Genomic DNA, 19865 nt, shown 5'->3' with positions numbered 1-19865 from the left:
CAATGGAATATTGTTTTATCGCTAACATCATTGGCCCATACTTTCGATAATTCAGAAATGCACACCCTGAGATCAGCAATATTAACTGGGACAGTCTTGTTCTGTTCAGTGGTTACAATTTTTTTCAGGATTCTTTTTTTGTAGTGCAATTTAAGATTTTTAATTACCCCCTAATCCATTGTTTGTATAATTGACATTAGGTTTGTTGAAAAAATAAAACTTTTATGACTAGAGGATGTGCCGCTGTGCAATTATCAATAAAAAGTACAATTTTTCTTTTTTGTTTGGCATTTTGTCCAACTTTTTTACCCAAACTGTAAAAATGTTCTGTAGTCATCCAATGCCATTTTATTAAATGTGTAGTCTACCTCAAGAGATTTAATTCCTGCAAAACAACGCAGAGTTTTACTTTTGCCGATTACAAACATTTCTTTCAGTCCATAGCATTACAGTCATTAACACTGTAATTCTTAGTTACTTTGTTTACCACCAAGCACAGATCATTTTTAAAAGTTAATGTTTTATTGAATAAACATTTGAAAAATAGACCCATCTCTTCTACATTGAAAATGTCTTTTCACAGATATTCTTCAAAATTGGTTTTAACAGTCTGCTTCCAAGTTTCACAGTCACTAATGCTGGCACTTGTACTATCTCCAGAAATTACTTTATGAATAAGTCTTTTTAAACTCCTAACCACCCATTGGTGGCTGGAAATATTGTTGTCTTAATGCAGTTCGAAATTCCGCACCTTTATTATTGGCATTAAAAGTACTTTCATTTTGACATTGTATATGGCATACTAAAGAAACTACAGTACAGTACTGTAATGCGAGTAACGTAATCCAAAGTCTGAATTAAACCAACTGAATTAATCCCAGGAAAAATTATTGCTGAACTGTTTGTATGCACTGAACAAAATAGAGGGAGTATGTGTTAAATGTTTTCTAAGAAAATTAATAAAAGTTTAAACAGTAATTTTAGTGTTGTGCATTAGTTAATGGATTTTGGGGAAATTCTGCTACTTTAATGAATAGGCAGACTAACTGCAGAACACGTGTTTATTAAATTTTATTGTAATAAATTATAAGAGAATCTTGGGAATTTTCCCTTTACAAGTTCAAAAAAAATAACCTGTCATTCTTGACTGTTGTCAAGAATACTTTGTGTTTGTGTACAGGTACAATTTAGGTACAGAAATCTTACTCACAGAGATGTCCAAAATACTAGATTTAATGTCATTTTTAAAAAACATTATGAAAATTACAGTGTGTTACTACATACTGAAAAATACAGTATTACACATAATAATACAGTTCTACATACTGTATTATGTTAATATGCAGTATGTCACCATTTTGTTCAATTTATACATTTTGTTAAATCAAGGTTTGACTGTATATATATTATATATATATATATATATATATATATATATATTTTAACTGAAATTAATCTTTTTGCTAAGATTAATATTATTCCTCTGTACCGTTATATATACTATGTACCGTTAATATAATATAATATTTTAAATTATATTCACCTAGTATGGAATATTGAGATAAAACATATCTTACCTTAATTTTACCAAGTACTTTTGCAGGATCATCCTGCATCCTCTGTTATGATTGAAGTTAAAAGTACTAAAATAATAAATTTTTCAGTCTGACTGAGGATGCAGGGTCCTGTGAAAACACGCCAAAACACAGTAATTAGTAATTGATAGTTAAACTTGCTATATTGATTTCGAATAAGTAGTTTTCATGGTATCCTGTATCCTCAGTTTGTATTAAATTATGTATCTATAACATTAAAATATATACATTATATGATAAAAAATATCATTTTATGTGAAATTATGGTTTTATATTCTGAAATTTTGATTAATATAATGACCATATATGTAAATTTTGCTGTCCAGTATTAAATAATATATTTTAAATATATATTTTTTTTAGTGTAAATGTATATTTCTCAAGTATATAATTTTTTTATCATTATTACAAATCTAAATTATTTTTGCAATCAGTAATGCAATGTTTGTATACTAATAGATGGTCAGCTACATTAGATATCTATTTTTTGTTTTTTTATGCTGTGTAATGTTCTGTAAATCTTTTTTTAAATGATTATTGGTTTTACCAATATAAATATTATTTATTGCATTTATATATTATATATTCATTCATTCATTCATTCATTTATAATATATATTGCATGTAATTTTGTAAATTCCTCTATATTATTTTATAATGTGATTATTTGGTTTATATGCTTTTTATATTAATTTTTATCATATATATTATTAATTTTTATTTTATTATGTGTAATTATTTTAGGTTTAAACTATTATTAATCTTTTGTGTTATAGTAAAAAAATTATTTTAGTATAATTATCTTGGTATTTTTTATTCTGCTTATTATAAACTCATTCTATAAGTTCACCATCAAAACCATTAATTATTATGAAACCATTTTATTATTTTGTGTGTAAATAATTGCCATACATATCATGTTTTCTGTAGGTGGGTGAGAAATTCTGGGCCGTGCACAGAGATGGCATTAGTACACTTAATTTCTGAACAGCGTCGCACGATTGCATTAATTAGTTTACTAAGAGTTTCAAGTCACTGGAGTTTAGTGTTTACATTCTGTCAAGTGAAGAATTAGGCTGTTTTTTGTAAAATGGGAAAACTGGAAACTTGTGCAATAATTATATACTTGAAGAGCTTGTTAGGACATTGGGAGACTCTTTTCCATCAAATACAACAGTTAAATGATGTTTAAAATGGGTTGAACACGCTCTAGATAATCGTGCAGTGTTGACGCCCTTCTAGTAGTGACTATGCCATAAATGATATAAAATGCCATAAGTGTATAAAATTGTTTTGACAGACTGGTGAGTGATAGTGAAAGAGTTAGTCTGTAAGCATATCAACAGAACATGTGCTCAATATTTTGCATAAACAAGATTTGCGCTAGATGAATGCTGTGTTTGCTCACATAATGTATAGACCTTAATGGTTACTATGTTGAAAAATGAATCTAAATGTACCCAGAAAAATGTTGTTTTCTTATCCAAGCTCAGATTTTTTCACCCACCCTTGCATATGTTTTATTTTTTGTGAAAGTGGGTGGTTAGAATTTAAATAAATGTATTTATTATTTGTTTAGTACCATTTAATGTCCATGCTATTTAATATTTTTCCTGGTTTGTTGTCAAGGGTTAGTTATCTGGGAAACGTTTGGTAGAAAACTGAATTAAGTCTTGATTTTATATAAATTTCAACTCTTAAAAATACTGTTATACAGTGTTTAAGAACTTTGTTCTAAAGAATCCTTAATGAAATAATGGAAATCATCTACTTTTCATATTATGTTCATTAACTTGTCAGCGGTCTCACTCTGTCATGATGATACCGCAACAGATAGCTCAGTGCATGATTTGGTTTATCGAAACAAAATTTATTATCTTGGTTAAGCATAATTGTAGACATGAATTTGGTGGTGCCATGCCTATGAATAAAACAATACTCCAGGAGTAATCAGTTTAAGAAATCAGGTAGTGTCTCAAAGGGGAAGGCACCAGGTAGTTGTCCATATTTGAACAGAATGTGAAACAGATCCGTGCTTCGTGTATACATAAGCTGCAAGAGTCATTAAAGCTGCATGTTTACAGCTTTAGTGCTTAACAACATTGATTAAAATGAGGACTAGCTGAAAAAGTCATGTTTTCAGGTGAGATGACATTCCATGTTAGTGGGTCATAAATTGAGGAGACAATTGCAGGATTTGGAGATGCAGTCACAACATGAAATTATTGCATCAGCATGACTCTCCCAATGTCAATGTTTGGTAGGGACTGAAGAATGGCTGTATTTTGGGCCTGTTTATTTAATCAGAAAGCACAATTAATGGGGATATTATGATATGCTCGAACTTTGTTTTTCCAGAGAATGACAATGTTAAAGAAGAAAATCAATTAATTTTCTATGAGCTAGATGGCACTCCACCACATTACAGCAACAATGTTCATACTGCATTAAACATTCGGTTTCAAAACAGGTAAATTGGAAGAGGAGGGCCAATTGTATGGCTAAGCCCAGACATGACCCCACTAGATTTCTTTTTTGAATTTATTATTTTAGAAAAAAATACGTTTGTTATTTTTTCTTAAGAAGGTTCTGCTTAAATGCAGGAATGTAGATTTTTTTCTACATATTTTCTTTTTTTCAGATGAAGAAATTGAATTGTCTCAGAAAAGTCCATCTGCTCAATTGGCTAATGATTTAGGGGCTTCATCACATAAAGTACAATTGATGAAACAGTCATTTTATCATGAAGATGATGATTATAATTTCAGTAAGTTTTTTTAAGCAATGTTTATCTTCTTAAATAGTGTAAAACGAATTATAACTGATTGAAATTTATATTACAGTTTAACTCTGGTATACATAACAGAAATTATATACGCATAAGTTATTCGTATGGATTAATATATACTTTCTTTTTTTTTTGGCTTTTGAGTATCAAGAGAAGTTTTTAATGAAACTGATTATTTTATGCAGCAAGATTTTTAGTATAATCAGTAGTTAACAATTCCCCACTTGTTGTAATAGCTTTTTGCTTGTCCTGCAGAAGCCTGTAAGAACAGTATTGAAATGTTACATTTTAACAGTAAAATTTCTCAATGATGGTAGTTGAATTTTATAAAAAGTGAGAAATAAAATACAGAACAAAACTGTGCTTTCCGTGTGGGACGGTTTATTATAATCAGTAATTGACAGACGGTTTATTATAATCAGTAATTGACAGCAGACGGTTTATTATAATCAGTAATCGACATCAGCAGTAGTACTTGATGTATATATGTGGGTTGGCAATAGTGTGCATTCCGTGCGCACTAATCAGGTCATATTTGGCTGTTAGTATTTTGTATTAATTGTCATTTGGTGTTTAATCATTCAGTTTGTCAAATATATAAATATTATTAAAAAAAAATGGATAAGAAATCTGATAAATCTATAGTCTATGGAGTGACTTGGATATCAAATTCTCATACTTGTATTCGGTACAAATCAGTCTATGATTTTCCTGATCAGTTTTTTAAATACTCGCAACACTCATCTAACCATAAGTCCTGCATATAACTAATGCTTTCCGATGGTTTCACAGTCTAACTCCACCACTGTTTCTCTGAATTATCCAAGTGTGATTATGTGTACTCACACAAACGTAACAGTCTTTGTATAGAAAACATTTGCTCATTTTTCACACATGTCATATTTCTTAAAATTCTATTTTAAGAAGGAATTTGATGACTAAAAATTTAATTTTTGTATTAAGAAATCCATATAACAAATAATTTACAATAAAATAAATACAAATGAATTCATCAGTTTAAATAAGCCAATTTAATTTAAATTTAAGCCAGAATTTATAATTGCTATAATGTGGCATTGGCAGTCTATTCGCAGCAAGGAAAATCTGTACAAATTATATTATTAAAAGCTTTTATTTAATTCTCTTTAGGAATAATCAAATCTTGCAATTGCTATATCTTTTGATCTATCGCATGAAAATCAATGAAATTTGGTACACATATGTAAATTCAATGTAAAAATACATATTTTTACTTTTTTTTTAGTCTTAAATAAAAAATACAAAAAACAAAAAAATTACAAAAATATATTTGATTACAAAAAAATTATTTTTTAAAAAAGCTTTTATTTAACTAATATTAATATTAACATTAATAAAAAAGGAAACAAATTAGAAAAACCCTCTAAAAAGTAAAAAATAAGAATTAAATCAAATTGAGAATTATAAACAAAAAGATATAATATATTAACAAATATAAGAATGCACTGAAAAGTAAAAAATAAATTATATAAATAACCAATAAATAAAAAATAAATAAATGTAATAATTATTACATTTTTAAATTAAAAGTAATGAAAATATTTAGTTAAATAAAAGCATGGCACAGTTTTTATAAAGTTTTCAAATAAGTATTTATAGACATATTCTGTATTTTAAAATATATTTTTTGTTTAATGAGGTTGTTTAGTATATGTAAGTTTTAATTCTTTGATGGTTCAAATTTGCACAGAGATGACCTTTAAGGGTTAATAAGATTAAAAGTAAAAATTAAATTTAGAAATCTTGCACAAAGTTATTACATTTTGACGGTAATCTGAAAAATTATTAATTATCATTATTATAATTGTAATCGTAATTAAGAATTTATTAAATAAAAATTCATAATTAATTAATTTTAATTAATTATGAATTTTAAACTTGTAGCGGAAAGTGCGTTCAATTTGGCTTAGATTACAAGCAGAATTCGAAGATGAACTTAAACTGTGTGAGAACACGTACAAAGAAAGCGAGTGGGTGCATTTTCCCAGATTGTTACTTGTAGAGCTAGTCAGTCTCTACTGGAGAGGTTCCAGCAGACCTTTTCGCCTTCTCGTGTCATTATTGAAAATGAAAATGAAGATTAATTGTTGTAAAAATAAATTGTGGTGTTTTAAATAAATTATAAAAACTGCGTCACGTTTTTATTTGACTAAATATTTTCATTACTTTTAATTTTAAAATTTAATAATTATTACATTTATTTATTGGTTATTTATTAAATATTTATATAATTAATTTTTTATTTTTCAATGTATTTTTATATTAGTTAATATATTATATTTTTTTGTTTGTTTAAAATTCTCAATTTGATTTAATTATTATTTTTTACTTTTTAGAGGTTTTTCTAATTTGTTTCCTTTTTTTATTATTAATATTAGTTAAATAAAAGCTTTTTTAAAAAATAATTTTTTATATGTAATCAAATATATTTTTTAATTTTTTTGTATTTTTTTTCTTGACTTACAAAGTTTTGAAATAAACTTGCAGTTAACAGTTATAATGGATAATTATTAATATATTGTTATAATAATTTGCTTTTTGTGTTTTTTATTGAAAACTTCTTAATATTCTAAGTAATTGGACATTATTCAAAATATTTATTATGTTTTTTTTTTATTGTGGATGATCTCAGAAATTATTTTTTATATAAAAATGGGAAAAAATATTACATTCATAGGGCAGTACATAATATCAACATGTTCATTACTTTCAAGATCAGTTGTCATGTTACTGCTGACACCACCTGCTTGTGGGGACCAGTTGATCTCAAGGTGACTTAACATATTTTGGCAATAAGCATACCAATTGCATCCTAGCTAATAATGTGGCATTGTTGATTCGAGTATGAAGTGTCTACATTATCTATTAATTTAAAAAAAAACTGTGAAGATAGTGATTCTGAATTTGAATTTTGTTCATTTGGTTTATCAGACAGTAATTCAGATGTTAAGATGCATGTCAGTTCAAATTAACAGACATGGTAGAAAGAACCGTAGAAGGTATTTCCAATATTTCTCATATTATTCTGTTCCCAGAATATGGTGAAAATAGTAAATTTGAAAACAGTGACATTAGTCTTAGTTCTACGGAAATTTAACATGTTTTCTCTACAGGATATATAAATTGAAAGCTGTTGTTCTTTCAAACAATCTAATCGAAGATTATACATATTTTCAACAAAACTATTCTTTTTCTTACGTAACTAATTCATAGATAAATCTTAAGGAATAAAATAAATTTCTAATAATCAATAAATAATGGTAATTTACTTATTTTTTAATTAGTATTAATATTATTTTGAAATAAATTGAATATTATGTTAGGTAAAAATGTATGTGACTGGTGAGTCTAATTGGAATCTCCAATCAAAATTCAATCAGCATGCCAATAGGACCGATCGATCAATCATAAGTGTCTGTTTCTGAGGGTAAAAATAGCTCGCAATAGTATAGTAACCATTATTTATTGATGTTAAGTTCTAATATTGCCTTGGTATGTGGTTTTCAGGAGATAAGAAAAAATGAGAGATTAATAGAAAATAAAGGTTATTTTTGGTGTAAAATCCAGTAGTAGTATAATCAGTTCTGTTTGTTCCAATTTAAGCAACATATTACCAGACACATCTTTACAAAGTTTTCTACCAATTTAGTAAGCAAAGAGTACAGTAATTTCATGTAAAAATTTTCGAGATTTTTTTTGCATTAAGTGAATCATTTTGGCGACAGTATTTTTTTTCCTTTGATGTGTATAATGATCAATTATGAATGGAAAGAAAACTAACAGTTTTCTTTCTTAGGTTATTCTCATTTACTTAATCATAAGATAACATTAAAAGAACCAATTAATGGCTCACTCCTGCTGTAAGGATTACCACTATGCAATTGTATTACAGTTGTTTCAAGAAATTAACTTTTTTTTAAAACAATTCGTGTAATCTATTAACTTGGTTTAACTTAACAAAATTAATTCACAAAAGTCTGTGTATTCTAGTAAAAGCATTCATGGGATGTTTTAACTAGCTGTAGAAGTCTAATTGGAGAACCTCCATTCACGCACTTTGTAAACCTCATTTGAACGAAAATTATTAAGTACATAATTGACAAAAATGAATTAATGCTGTGCTGAAAATTTTTTCTGTAGTGTGTCAAGATTTGGTTAATAAATTAAAAGAAAATCACAAAATTAAAATGTGTTAGGCAGGAGGGGAAGGTACTTTGAAGAAGATTAATTTTTAATGATATAAATATTCAGTTATTTTTTAAACTAACCTTATACTTTCATATTTTATATATTGCAGAAGCTTTGGAAAGATAATGCCAAGATTAAATTCAATTCATAAAGCTATGAAACATTTCATTTTTATATTTCACATAAAATATATTTCCAGTTTTACTATATTTTTAAATATTCCATTAAAAAATGTAGCAAGTCATGTGATAACAGAATTTATGGAATAAGATAATATTATAACAACCAACATGTTCATTAAACTCTCAACAGAGTACTTTTTGTGAATTAAGAAAAAGAAGTAACTTTTTTAATGTGTATTTGGAATATTTACTATCCATTAGATTTACTGGTTATCAGAAATTTATATTTTTAAAAAAGTTGCCTATAAAAACCACTAGTTGATTGCAAATTGATCAGTTCTTGACTTTTTAGATTTTCACTTTCCTTCTTAAATTGCTAGCATAATTTTCATCCTTTTAAATGATGATCATTCACCCTGGTTTTATAGTTTTGAATAACTCAGTTTTGTTTAGTAGAAATTTTGATATTACAGCTCTCATTCATATGTGTTAATTTATTTTTGAACCAAATAAATAATTTCAAAACTCTCATAATATATTAAAAATAGTTGTTTAGAATATTATTGTAAATGGACATTGCTAAATTTTGTTTAGACACTGAAAATGTAGGAAAATTTTTTTAATTTGCCATTTTGAACAAAATGAAATCATATTTAGAACCATACGTGTAACAGCTTTCATGTATCATTTATTGAGTGTTGTTGTAAATTATGTTTTTTATATACAGGTGTCCCATATAAAACGCAACCCAACCTTATATTGGTAGGTATTGAAATAATAAAAAGGCATGTGTAAATGTAAATGTAATTTTTATTATTAACCATCCATTACCTTACATTTAGAGTAAATATTGGAAGTGGCCGCCATCTTCTTGAATACAAGCTTCAATTCTTTTTACAGCGTTTCTTGCAACTTTTCTCAAAGTTTGTGGCTGGATATTTAATACAGCTTGTTCAATATTGACTTTTAATTGTTCAAGTATTCGTGGTTTGTTGCTGTAGGCTTTTTCTTTGAGGTAACCCCCATAGAAAAAATCTGCCGCAGTCAAATCTGGAGATCTTGGTGGCCACAAGTCTCGACCGATAACACGATTACCAAAGAATTCCTCAACAAAATCAGAAGTTGAACCTGCGTAGTGCAATGTCGCACCGTCATGTTGCAGCCAGCAGTGTCTGTCTTCCTTTTCCAAGAGTGCAATGAACTGAAATAAAATATCCTGATATCGTTCTGCATTAATGGTGTACTCTAAAAAAATAGGACCGATTTTTTTTTTTTTTTCGTGATATCGCGCACCACAAACCCAACTTCTGCGGGTGTAATTGTTTTTTGTGATAAATGTGGGGATTTTCAGCACTCCAAATTCTACTGTTTTGGCTGTTTACGTAGCCATCCAAATGACACCGTGCTTCATCTGTGAAAAATAACGAATCCATAACATTAATTCACGCAGAAATCGATGGAACCATTGACAATATTGTAGCCGTTTTTCTTTGTCGGGCTCAAGAAGTTGATGAACAGTTTGAATGCAATAAGGATGTAATTGTAATTGTTTGGTCGCCCGATGAACAGTTGATTTAGATAAATTAATTTCAGCAGACAAACGTATGATCGATTTATTTAGCGAAGCGAGTAATCGGTCTTTGATTTCAGTGACTGTATCTGTATTCAACACTGACACAGATCTTTTATGTTCCTTGTTATTAACAGAACCAGTCTCTAAATTTTGCAACTAACCTTAATACTGATGTTTTGTTAGGAGCTGGTTTATCTGGGTACGTATGGCGAAATAAATCTTGTTGCACTGCAACCACTGATTTCATACTGAAGTACGACTCAACAATGAAAACTCCATCTTGTGTCTAGCAATACAGTGAACATTATGATTGCATTGTTGTTACTATCGGTAGTGTTCTACTGCATCGCCGCAATGTTCAGACGTTTAGGGGAGTAAGCTTGCCTTTTGAATGCCATTTCATGGGTGAGTGATTGATGGGTTGCGTTTTATATGGGACATCCTGTATAATATGTACAGTGTAAGAGATGTTCAACTTTCTTAAAAATAATATAAAATAAGATTTTAATATGTTGTAAATAAATAAGTTGTAATATGTAGCATTTTATGAAATAAAAATATTATATCATTAATTATGTTCCCCTTCTATATTTGTATTATAATGTAAATTATATGTTTTATTTTTATATTCAATGTAAAGATTGTAATTTAATTCTCAATTCTAAAAATTAATACAAATTAGTGTTAGGAACTAATTCATGATTTTTATGAGATATGTTTTTAAAGTAAGTATAGTTTGAATTCCGCTGCTGCTACGCAGTGGTCGGGATTCCACACATGCACACTGTGTACCTGCATCTGTTGGCAAGCCGCAGACACCATTACGGAAATATTTGACTGTGTTTATATTTGTTTGTGAATATTTAAAGTGCCTCTGCTGATCGAGAATCCCGCCGACTGTGAAATACGTGGTGTGATTCGATCTTAGTGCTAAAGGCGTGAAAGCAGGTAAAATTCATTGACAGATCAGTGAAGTGTATGGAGATAACATTATTAGTGATGGAATGGTATGAAAATGGGTTAAAACTTTAAAGATGGCTGCCAGAATGTTTATGATGAGGAACGAAATGGATGAACTTCTATCATTACTGAAGATTTGGTGCCGAAAGTTGATGAAAAGTGAGAGAGAACAGATGAACTATCTGAAGAGTTTCTGAAGTTTCAAGAAGTGTTGTCTATGAAATTGTGACCAAAAATGCTTAAATTATCGACAATGATGGTGTCAAAGCGACCATGTTGCAGTGGTTAAGTCAGGTGGCAGACTTCTATGATTGTGTTCAAAAGCTGGTTGCATGATACAAGTGCCTTAATGTTGGTGGCAATTATGTAGGAAAGTAGGTTAAAGAACAGGCTTTCATATAAAAATAAAATTGTTAAGAATAATGTACTTGTGTTTTTTAATTTCAAATTTGTACTTACTTTAAAAACATCCCTTGTAGATTAATATTTTTATCTGTAATACAGTTGTTTAAAGAAACAGCAAAAAGTAGATCACCATAAAATTTGATTATCTTCAAATTAACTATTCGAGATACAGCTGAATGTGTAGGAGTAAATAGCGTATGATAGCAAAGAGAAAACTACTGTGACAACCAATCCGTAACATAGGTGAATCTTAACTGTAGCAACAACATAGGATTGCCAGCATCACAAAGAGGATTGAAAATCTTAATACTTCATTCAAATATCTAATAATCAGTATTAGTGCTCAGTATGCATCCAAACACTTGTCATTAATTATAGCGCATCTGTTTAAAAAATGAATATGGTATGTATGTAAAAATGAAATAATTTCTTTTCCCAGTTTTACATTTTAAAAACCTGTAATATCATAATCTGGCTCTTTGGAGCTTTTTGGCTCTTTGCAAGATGAAATATAATGTGCAAAATTAACATTTAACTTAAAAGCACACCTTTTAAACAGAGAATGAGAAATGATATAAGGAAAATTAATGTAGTTAAAATCTCTCAAGTATTATGTTCATTACTAAAATAGAATTCAATTAGCATAAGTAATCTAAACAACATAAATGTGGTAAACTCCACACTTGTATACAAAGAATTTATGTATAACAATGCAAATTATAAAAAAGGGCACTAGGAAAGTTTTGTAGTACGGCTTTGGTTTTTTTATAATTTTTCAAAAATAATTTTTTCTACTCATTATACACTTTTCCATCCTTCAAATTCAGTTTTCAATGAAACCTGTCATGTTTTATCAAGATCTGGACGTACTCATCCCTAGCTCTTAAGTCATTGTTCATAAAATGCCCCCCGTTGAGTCGCGAATTCACATGGATCAAGGTCAGTACTCTAGGGCTACTGAGATGCTTTAACAGTTTTATTCCAGAGCTGGACAATAGAATCAAATTTTAGAGTGGTTATTGTAGTGAAGAAACCATGGGCCCATCTTTGAGTTTGGACACAGCTTTTCAACAACTTTTAGGGCAAGCATTCCTCACTATACCACTTGCTGCATGTGTCTTCTGAATTTCCAACACAACTTGCTCTAAAAGTCCTCATACTAAATATACAGCCACCATTCTCTTCTTCAAGGCCTATGGTGGGGGGGTCTTCTCATCTTCAAACACCCACATTTTGTTCAGAGCCTTGTCAGGACATAGTATACAGCCAACTTTTGTCACCTGTTACAACATTGTTCACATATAGTGAGATTTCCCATTTTTAAACCTTTTTAGCATTTCACTTGACACCATGAAACATAAAATGCCTGCCGTCTGATCATTGGTCAAGTTATGGCAGCACCCAAAGGATACAAATTTAAAGGTTATCTCACGGAGTAGTGCAAACTACTGGTGCATTAATGTCAATGTACACTTCTATTTGGTGGTAGGTCGCATGGCTCTTTCAACTCTCGCATAGTTGTCACTTCCATAACACTTAACCCAAAATTGCTTCGGCCATAATGAAACCGTTATTACTTTAAGCTGAACAGTTAAAAAGCAAATTACACAGGGACGACTAGAGCAATTACAGTAGAGCGTGGCACCTTCTAAACAAACACTAGCATTTTAAACAAACGGCCTGTGGATAATCTTTTTTGGTTTAAAATTTTCTTGGTTTATGACTGTCAAGTGAATTTGCAGTCGCAATAGGTTACAACTGTGTTACCAGGTGTATCCACCAGCTGCAGAAAGTGAGTTTTTTATACATTTCTTTTTGCCAAGTTAAATATAAGTGAATTTTTAAGGGTAAATTTTATGACAGTTTAAAAGAAGTTATCTATAAATAAATATTAAATATTATAATAAATTTCTTTTTAGTTTCAGTGCAATATTTGTGTTTAAATATAAATATGAATTATCAAGAATTATTTTGACTGTTTAAATAAATATGTAATAGTCTATAATTATGTATCAAGAATCAGTTTCATTGCAGTCATTAAGGATAATTTTTTATTAATTTTATTGAACTGAATGCAAAGTATTGTGGTTTTATAAGTATAATTTGTATATCAAAACAAAGTGGATTTATAAAGCATGTATAATTAAATTAAATTTTTAATACCATATTTTATATGATTGTTAATAAATGGCATTTTTTATTTGTAATAAGTGCTTTTTGTTATTAGTAATAAAAGCATATTTTTTTTAAATTAAAATAATGATAAAAAATATTCTTTTAAATAATTTGAAGTATTAATAATTTTTTGTTGTAAAAGGGTGTGGATAGCTTTACAGAATTTTTACACGCCATTCTTTATCATATTTAAAATTAAAAAATTATAAATTTATTTAATCTTTTGTATTTGAGATTATGCTCCAATACAGTAAATTTCAATTTTATCATTAATAACAACCAGTTATATTAATTTAAAAATAAAGCTGGCAATATGTAAGGATTGGTTGAAATATAAACAGAGATTTCCTTAATTTTAGCGGTAAAAAGTCTTCAAACTGTCCTTTGCATATCACTGTAGAAGTTATGCAATTCCTACTAATCTCCTTTAGTATTTTAGATTGCAAAAGGCTCAGAACACATGTAATACTCATTTTATTAAATGACCTCTTATTAATGTTCCTATACTTCCAGCCTTTACCTGAAGAGATTTACAGTTTACCTTTAAAGATTTACAGTGACTTTCCTAATTAATTTGCTGATTTTAATTGTGAAATTTCAATTTGTCTGCTTAGTTCTCAAGTTCTTAGTTAATTAGTGTCATCCAGTACTCCTGTTCATTTTCAGCTTTCTCCAGACCCTCTCTACATCACATATACCATTTATACTTTCTGAACTGAGACAAACATTCAACAGCAAACTGATAGACACTCTAATTTAGAAGTCTTGTTTAAATCTAAATTGGAATTTTATTAATATGCTACACTAGATTACTGTATGTCTCTTAAATGTTGATTGCAGAAGACTAAAAGAAATAAAAAAAATTCCTTTTGGCACGACGGAAGGCAGAGGTAGATTTCACCGGTGCTAAGTAGGGGATAAAAAAGATTTCCTCCAAGTTAAGAAAAACTTCAACTTACTCAATACAACAGCGGTTGCATGTGAAAAAAGTTTCACATGTTTAGCATATGACACAAGCCCCACCTTACTTACAATTCCAACAATATTTTGGTCATCATTTGCCATAAGGATTGGTCATATTAAAAATTTTCAGACAAAAGTTTTAGGTAATGTCTAGAGGACTAATGATCACTTTAAACTGATTGATATTGTGCCTATTAAAGGAAGTATGATTTTTTTTTGTCTTTGAAACCCAATTTTTTCCACCCGTTGGGCGAATGGTTGGTGTTAACAGAAACTTTAAACAAATTCAGTATTTTACTTAATAAGGAAGTAGCGCCTGTAGTTTACTTCATAAGTAAGTAGCGCCTGTAGTTTACTTCATAAGTAGCGATATTTAGTTTTTTCTAAAAAGCTCCCAATTTCCACCCTCATGGTCTGATTTTGCCCATTAATGAACTTGACCAAGATTTTAGGTCATTATATTTTATGATCAATTTAAAAGAGATTGTAGCATAATTACGGCAGTTATCATGTCCACAAGAAAGTGAAATATATATATATATATATATAAGCTTTTAAACTGACTGTGGTTTTGGGGTCTGGGAGGTGTGAAACATATGTCAAAATTTTCCCAGAGGTTGAATAAATGGTACCCATTAAAATAGGTAGCTTTCTTATGAAATCTACCTAAAAAGCAGCTAACGTTACTGAATACAAGTTCAGACATGGGAATGTTCTATCAAATCTCATCTACATTATATTCATTTGAAGAGAAGTGTCTGAAAATTTCTGTATGTTTGAACCTCATCCTGTCACAGCCAGTGGAAAAATTATTCACTACAAATATTAGTTCTCATTTATTTTTGATCATAAGCAACCATTTCCATACCAACATGGTAACTAGGTTACTAATGTTGGTCCTAAAGTATTACTGAAATAAATGTTATGGACAGCTGTTCTTTGATACTGCAGGTTTCATGTTCAAATCTAAGTTAATCATTTTTAATTCATTGCCTTTGTTTCTAGTACACTTTTAGAGAAGTTGTGATTCAGTTAATAATGCTGTCTATAATAATAGGTTGTCTGGTCAGGAACCTCCACACTTGAGTTTTCGTTATAAATTTCTCACATCCTCATCCCAAAGGCTACTTCAGAAACTTTTTAATACCATTAGTACCAGATCTCAGAGACTGGATCTACATGTGTGTACTTATTTTATATATTTTTTTTTTATTTTAATACACTTCAAAAAAATGGATTACAAGTTATACAAAAACTAAAAAAATTTAATCAGTATAACTTTAAAATAAATATATTTAATTAAAAAAATTATGTTTTTACATTATAACATTTGTATAAATCAGGATTTTTTTTTGTATATAAATTGTCATCAACATCTGTCAGAATGATGAACACTTGAATATACATTCATTGAGGGTGTTTTTCTTTTTACATTGTCAATGTAGTATCATAACACTCTGTATACTCTGTAGTATACATAACACATCCAAAATGTTTATTTTATTAAAGAGATTTCACTTGTTTCTTATGTTATCTAACACATATACATTTCATAGTAATTTTTTAACACTGTTACTGTTCCTTGATGTAATGGAAGAATTATTTATGTTTATTGTTAAAAACATTATTTTGTGTGTCTTTGGAATGTTAATGTATTTTTTAAGATTTTTTTAAATACCTAAGTGATTCACTATTGCAACTGTTTTTGAGTTTGTATCCTGTTAATAATTATTCCATCCTCATTGTATTAGCAGTAGTAGTATAATAGAACATTCAAATTTCTGTATCTTGTGTCTGGTTATCCATGTATAGTTGCAATAAAGTTCATTTCGATTAGCTAAGTTCCTTGAGTCAGCCTTATACATTAAAATACCGTGATTTTTAACAGCTTTATCTCCATTATTTGGCTTCACTTTCTCTCCTTTTAATCATTAAATATGATCTAAGCCTTGGAACTACTTGCCATATTCAGTGCCCAACAATTTGCTGCTTACCTTCCATGGAAACTTCCATTTTTTCATTGCCATGTTCAGCTAAGCAAGTATAAGAAAACGGGTACAAATCCCCTGATTATGCAACAATAGTTCTGCAGTAATTGTTTTCAATTTGGATTTACTGATTTACACTGACTGTCAAAAAACAGAATGATTCTGTTGACCGTTTATAGTTGGAGTGAGTTTACAAGTTCAGTCTGCCTTGTTGGTGCAGCATATTTACTGACAAATTGTAAGCATTAATACAAATTGTAAGGTCATTCACCAAGTTACAGATGAATTCCATCATATTTTGTCATGATCTTATTCAGCAAGTACTCTTAAAGCACTACTTGACATATTCATTATGCCTTGAGTATTAGAAAAAAATTAATGCACGTGTTTCTCTTCTCATTAACTGCAATAAAAGTATCAGTTTTTGCTGGGTTCCTTATTGTGTAGGAATTTTAGTCAAATGAGCTAATAACTATTAAAAAAGTAATTCAATTAGTCAATTTTCAAGAAAGTGTCAAATGGGTATTTGTCAGCAACAATCTGATCATGTCCTTTAAGTATATGTCCTTTAATCACTGCAAGACAGCTGGTGAAAGTTATACTTTGTCTTATGTAGAGCACATTAGATTAATGTACAGATACTTCATCTAGTGATGCTTGTATACTGATGTGTAATAGTGCATGACGTGTTCATTGATAATTAAGTAGCACTGAATTGTAAGTGCTGTGTAAGAAGAAAGGTTTGTCTTAGAAGAATTACATTTTAACAAACTATGAGAAAATTGTTTTATACAGTATTTAGCCTTATTTTTCTGCGATATCATTGTAGGCCTTAAATTTATTTGAAAAAACCTGTAGGAATTAATTTCAATTGTACATGAAGTTGTCCATTTTTCACCTTTTTTTACCAGCTGTGGAATTCATTATAAAAAATTGTTTGTTTATAAATATGAGTCATTCAGTAATTAGAAATAAGTGGTGACACTGGAAAAACTGTTTAATAGAATAAATTGAAACTCTCTTATGTTCAAGTTTATATCTCTTGACATACAAAAAAAAATTTCAGTATGAAAAGAATTTACATTTATAACTTTTATTTCAAAATATTGGGCTCTGCTTGAAACTTGTTCTATTGAATACCCAGACTACTATGATAAGATTTGTACTCATCTTCTAAACTGGCTGAAATTCAGTCAATGTTAAAACAGTAGGGTAAAAAGTGAATTAACTATGCAAATTTACACGTTTGTTAAGTAGTTCAAATCAAGCAGAGTGAGTGTTACAGATTTTCATCATAGTAGAAGTCCAGTAGAAGCTTCAACTGATGCTTTGCAAAATCTCATTAATGATCTTATTTACAAGGACAGTTAAATAAAAATTTGGGAAATTACTGAAATTTATAGTGAGAGTAATGGCACTGCCCATTCCATTATCCATGAAAGTTGAATTATTGCAAAACATGTTCCAAGTGTGTTCTGTGATAGATTCAAATCACAAAGATAAGTGAACTCACATTTGTACAGAACTTAAATGACTTCAGCAGTAGATAATTTATGTTTTCTTTAGATCTCAATTTGAAACAACCACTTGATACATATTTTGAGCCAGAATCCAGATTGAATATGGAATGAAACACCTGAGTTTGCCTGCTAGGAAAAAATTCAAAATCTACATGCCAGCCAGTAAAGTAATGTTGACGATGTTTTGGAATTATAAAGCCCAAACTTTTGTTACTATTTGAAAGAACAACATAAAATCAACAATACTATTGTGACATACTAAAAGTGAAACCTGCAGTAAGGAGGAAATGTCCCAGTTCTCTGTCTAAAAGTAATAATTTTCTGTTTGATAATGCCTGCATTCATACCATTCAAAAAACAAGGGAAACTATGCAAAAGTTGTGTTAGAAAGTGTTTCCACATTCAACTTAAAAACCCGATCTGGTACCATAAGATTTTTGCTTGGCCCTCAGAATATTTGTGTGGCACAGAGTTTGGGTACAATCAGTAAGACAAGAATGCAGTACAAGAATGGTTTACACACCAAAGTGAACAATTATTTTCTAATGAATAAGAAAACTCACAGAAAGATAGGATAAGTGCCTAAATCTAGCAGAGGATTACATTGAAAAGTAGCATTATTCTCATTGTCATTTAATAAATGATAATTTTTCTAATCATTAATGAGCTTGATGCTCATGGTGTACGGATATGAAATTGAAATTTGTATTGTATGAAAAATGTCTTGTCTTACTGGAATTTGAACCAAGGGCCTCCAGATAAAAGACCTAAATGCCTACTATTCCAACATTTGTTTCTTTAATTATTAAATGACCTTCTTATATTAAAGAACTGAGTTTATGTGCTATCATTTTTAAATAAGGTCCAGTTGGCTTTAGCTATGTAAATTTTGCATGGCTGTCAAAATGCACATGCGCCCCAGATCCCAGCATGCCTTGTACAGATGCAGATGCCATTTGCAGTCTTAGCGTCACTGTCTATGGTTTATATTGTGAAGCTGAAATGTTTTAAGTAATTCAGCGGCCCACCAATTGTGAAATATGGTCAGTGATTTGATTTTTGACTGCAAGGAATGTCAGCAGCAGACATTCTTTACTTGATAGTGGGGTTTACGGGCCTAATTAGTGAACGACAACAAAGTGCGTAAGGGTGGTTATGACAATGTCCATGATAAACTGATCGGGCTGACCTATAATCAAATTGATTACTGATATTGATAAGACTTGGATTCGTGATTTCCACTTTCACTGATATTCCCACAACTTTCAAGGACAGTGTTGTTCAAAATTACTCCTGATATCTTGCAGTTCAAAAAAATGTGCTCGCGATGGGTTCCCAAGCTGCTTTATGAAGAATACAAAAAAAAGGAGAATTTATGGCAACTTGTGTTTTGATATAGAACTGGTGTCCTGTTAGTCTATGCCCAAAGGGTCAACAATAAACTCAGCTGTATATAGCAAGACCTCAACCATCTGAAAAATAAAGATTTGCTTTAAATTGTACACATACCTTTTTTTTAGTAATCTCGTAAATTATGGTATATTGAAAC

At 29.5% G+C, this 19865-nt stretch overlaps 1 protein-coding gene across 1 annotated transcript in view; it reads left to right on the top strand.

The window, feature by feature from the left end:
- Positions 1-19865, top strand: part of Nup98-96 (nuclear pore complex protein Nup98-96) — a 135470-nt gene that overhangs the window by 61813 nt on the left and 53792 nt on the right. The window contains exon 19 of the mRNA XM_075371814.1: positions 4237-4362. Coding sequence (XP_075227929.1) covers positions 4237-4362 — 126 coding nt within the window. The remainder of the gene's footprint in view (positions 1-4236; positions 4363-19865) is intronic.

Source organism: Lycorma delicatula, chromosome 7 (assembly GCF_047948215.1).
Source record: "Lycorma delicatula isolate Av1 chromosome 7, ASM4794821v1, whole genome shotgun sequence".
Lineage (NCBI taxonomy): Eukaryota > Metazoa > Arthropoda > Insecta > Hemiptera > Fulgoridae > Lycorma > Lycorma delicatula.
The sequence above is the reverse complement of the archived record's forward strand: the minus strand, read 5'-3'. Positions and strand labels throughout refer to the sequence as shown.